The sequence below is a fragment of the Zeus faber genome (assembly GCF_960531495.2).
Source record: "Zeus faber genome assembly, chromosome: 9".
NCBI classification, from domain to species: Eukaryota; Metazoa; Chordata; class Actinopteri; order Zeiformes; family Zeidae; genus Zeus; species Zeus faber.
Genome location: NC_137197.1, coordinates 1,931,061 through 1,935,260, shown reverse-complemented (window position 1 = coordinate 1,935,260; position 4,200 = coordinate 1,931,061). Strand labels below are relative to the sequence as shown.

At 44.7% G+C, this 4,200-nt stretch overlaps 1 protein-coding gene across 1 annotated transcript; it reads right to left on the bottom strand.

Moving 5' to 3' along the window:
• Positions 1 to 1,780: 1,780 nt before the first annotated feature.
• On the bottom strand, positions 1,781 to 2,704 carry LOC307235263 (olfactory receptor 10A6-like; the record flags this gene model as incomplete). Its single annotated transcript, XM_080007297.1, has 1 exon — positions 1,781 to 2,704. The coding sequence occupies one exon, from the start codon at positions 2,702 to 2,704 to the stop codon at positions 1,781 to 1,783; it is 924 nt and encodes a 307-aa protein (XP_079863423.1).
• Positions 2,705 to 4,200: the final 1,496 nt, after the last annotated feature.

Sequence of the window (4,200 nt, the reverse complement as noted above, 5' to 3'; positions counted from 1 at the left end):
CTGATCCAGGCCTGTTGTTGGATGAGTTTAGCCGTAGCTGGGAGGGTCTCTAGGGGGCAGCAAACCTGACCAACGGTCCTTGCTGTGAGGCCATATGAGCTAGCTACAATTACAGCACCTCTGGAGCGAACTTTGTCCTTGTTGTCTGTGATGTTACCTAAAAACAACCAGGTTCTGCAGTGTTCTACGTTTGGAGATCAAGGCTGGATGCAAAGGTCCAACTGTATCCCCGACAACCTGGAAAAAGTGAATCCACTCCTATCAAGGTCGGGAAAGGATCTAGTTTCTATGAACACCCATCAGTATATTGCACAAAGTTAATGATCATACATTAGTAAATTCTTGGATTAAGAACAAGTTACGCACATGCTTGATCACACGCAGATGGAATATTGGTCGATCCATTAGAGAAGCTTCTCCAACATGGAGTCCAGAGCATAAGATCCTGAGGCGGGTTTGATACTGAAGTGTAATAGTTGATTCATGTAAATTGGAATTAAAAAAAAAAAAATTCTTCTGAATAGCATATATTGTGGGTTTTTTTTTCAGCCTTTAACACAAGTTTGAGATCAATAAGTGCTTCTTGAAGAAAATTAAAAGAAGTTGCAGATTGTCAATTGCCAATTGTATTGAGCCAGCCCAACAATATCAGATAGTGTTGTCCAACAGACCATATAATTGATTTAAATTGTGAAAAGGACTTTGAGGCACACCTTTTGCTATCTATAAAAGTGCAGATTGAACATAATCTGTTCTCATCTACTGCTGTCTATCAGAGAGGTAGTTTTGGAACCATCTATAAGGATTAGGGTCACAGCCAATACTTAGCAGTCTGTGTAAGAGCAGGGAATGATCAACTGTATCAAAATGCAACACTTCCAATCATTGATCATCACCTCAGCCCTTTCTTTTTGAATGAGCGTCTCTTTTGGCCTTACATTTACTGTCATTTTGCCCAGTGCAGAAGCTTTTCTGTTCCTCGGTGATGAGGTGCACTACTTCTACATCATTATCACCAGTCCTAGTGTTTTCAGGTGTTATGGTCTTACAGCCGAAATTAATCCTAAAATGGCTCAAGACAAATATTAATATTAATTAGTGGTTTTATTCATACATTATTCATTGAGATGGTGTAAGGTTTTATAAACTTTAAGACTTCACTAATCTGTTTGCTACTTGATGTCAATTAATCTAGTGAAATGAGATACGTCACATAATAACAGAGTAGGGTGAAACATGGAGGCTATGACAGGTGAGGAACATAATACAAATTACATTTAAGTAAAAAAAAAAAAGAATATGGTTTTTGTTTCAGTTTTATAAAAAGCATTTTATATTTATTACTTTATTGTGCAAAAAATGCAACAATAAATTGTAGTTCCAAACACTTTCAGACTTACAGTAGGTTTAAAACTAGAACCAATGAAATGAGTAACATGAATAAATTAACAATAAATGTTAATGTGGAAATATCCATGATAGAATGATTTCCATTGTTTTATGCAGAAGAGAATGTTTTGTCTCACTGCTGTTACATATTTGGAGGGGGGAGCATGGTGCCTTACAGCAAGGAGGTTCTATGCTTGAATTCTACTGGGGCCCTTCTATGTAGAGGTCTACATGTTCTCCCCATGCTCACGTGGGTTTCCTCTGGGTGCTCTGGTTCCCCCCACCCTAAAGACATGCATGTCAGGGTTAGACACTCCTGCCCATGTCCCAGAGCAAGGCCAAGATCATTACATTACATTACATTAAACAACAGATTCTCTTTAAGGTCCTTTTAGTTTAAGCAGAGCAAATCTTTACAAACGGCCCTTATTTTGGACATTCTGAATCCATACATGATGGGGTTTAAGAGTGGCTGACACATCAGGAAGTACAGAGATAAGAATATTCTCAGGGAAGTGGGAACACTGGTGATATTAAACCTGCTCTGAAAGATCTGGAAGCAGCAGCCAAAGGAGAAGTTGATGAGGGAGGCGAGGTGCGGAGAGCAGGTGGACACTGCTTTCTGCCTCGTCTCCCTGGAGCCAACCAGGCAGATCCTCAGGATCCGGATGTAGGAGAACAGGATGAGAACCAGAGGAAGCAGGACGGTCAGGAATGTTCCCACCAGGCCATAGACATTGTTGACGGTGGTGTCAGAACAGGCCAGTCTGACCACATAGTAGTTGTTGCAGTACAGTGTGTTCATAACGTTCCCACAGAGCAGCAGCTGGACACTCAAGGCAAGAGTGATGAGGAACTTGCTCAAAGAATACAACCAGACGACCATGATGAACAGAACCACCTTGTTGGTGGTCATACGTGTGTTATAATGGAGGGGACAGCAGATAGCGAGGTACCGGTCGTAGGACATGGCCGCCAAGTTACAAAACTCAATGTGGGCGTAAGTGTAGAGGCAGTAGATCTGCAGGAAGCAGGCAGAGGTGGACACGGTGTGGGTGTCAGAGAGGATCTGCTGCAGCAGGAAGGGAAACAAGCCGGCGCTGCCGTACAGTTCATTCACCAACAGGCTGCACAGAAACACGTACATGGGCTCGTGTAAGCTCCTCTTGATGCAGATCAGGACGATCAGAAACACATTGGCAGCAACAATCACAATATACAACAATAAAACAGCCGTGAAGCAGAAGTACTTCAAACGCCCCAAGTCCACGTAAGCACTCAGTATGAAAAATGGAAAGTCAGTCGAGTTCACCATGATTCTCCTTTAACTCCAAGATGTTGATGGCTGAAGATCTCTCATTTGTTTCTGATTTGTCTCAAAGTCAAACATCTGATCTGATTGGATCCTGTTCTCAACACAGTGTCCAAACATTTGGTGAAATCAGCATTTTCCACAAGCTGAAACGTACCAGTTTCTCTCTGAGTTCAGAAAAGGAGCTGAAAGCTTTCAAGTGCAGTTTGTAAGTGAGGTGGTGTGGTGCAGACCTGTGAGCATGTCTGCCGCTGTGTTGGACAGAGAGCAGTCACACTGTCCGTCCTTCATCACTGCTTCCTACTTTATATCTTCTCAACATACGAGGAAGCGAGAGCAGCAGGAACCTCTGAGACTCATCAAGCTGTAAACACCATTTGGGAATCAGGAAAAAAAAATCTTTCCAACATTGAGTTGGGTGTCATGTGACCACCATGTGACATGAATGAGAAGAACAGTATGAGCAACAGTAGAGGATGTCAGTGAGTGAAAAGTTGTGTGTGTGTGTGTGTGTGTGTGTGTTCCCCATCCCACACCTTGAAGACCCACTTTTTTTTTTCTTGTAGAGTTCGTGTTCTTAACCTGCAATGCAACTCTTTCTTAATTCTTACTTTGTCCTGTGGACGACCTGCAGGATGACAAGTGCACAGTTTTTGGTTATGTAGAACCACCACCAACCTCCCTCTTTGGAGAACTATTCATCATGTTTGGGTCTATAAACAGCTGATCATTACTCCAAGAGGGAGAATCAACACGGTGAGACAAATAAACATAGAAACAAACAACATTTACACAAAAACATAAACATTGGATGACCTCATGTATTGAAAAACAGTGAATTAGGTCCAGGAAAAGTGGAACTACAACTGCTCACGTGGCCTCTTCCTGACATACGTAGTTATGGCAGAAAATGAGGGAGGAAAGGACCAGGAGGGTGCTGGGATGCATTCCAAGCAGGTGTGGTGGTGTGTGTGTGATGGGACCACCTGTATGTGTGTGTGTGTGTGTGTGTGTGTGTGAGGTGTCCACCGGTGAGTGTACAGGACTTATCTTAATTGGTTCCGGTGTATAAGGTCGGTATTTTGCCATGGCGCCTCTAAGTAACAGAAAAGGCCCCGAAGCCAATCCTGAGCTCCGCAGCTGCATGGACACAGCTGCAGAAAAGCCCAGAGAACCCCGCTCCGCAGTCACAGAAGACCCCTGGGGCCTCAGAGAAGCCGGAAGCCCGCGGAGCAACCCCCACGCCCCGTCCTGAGGAGCATAACCCAGTCCCAGGGAGCACGAGGAGACCTCGCACCCCTGTGGTGCACACATACAACCCCCAAGTTCATGCACAAGACGCAGACCGTAGGTGCCAGGCACGGGCTGCAGACCTGGAGTGATGGGCTGACAGACTGACACCCCGCCCGAACCGCCCTCCCTGCAGGCGAGACGGCGGGATCCCCATGCCTACCCGTGCCCCGCACAAGGGCAAGGCCCACCCCACCGCAGCCTACCAG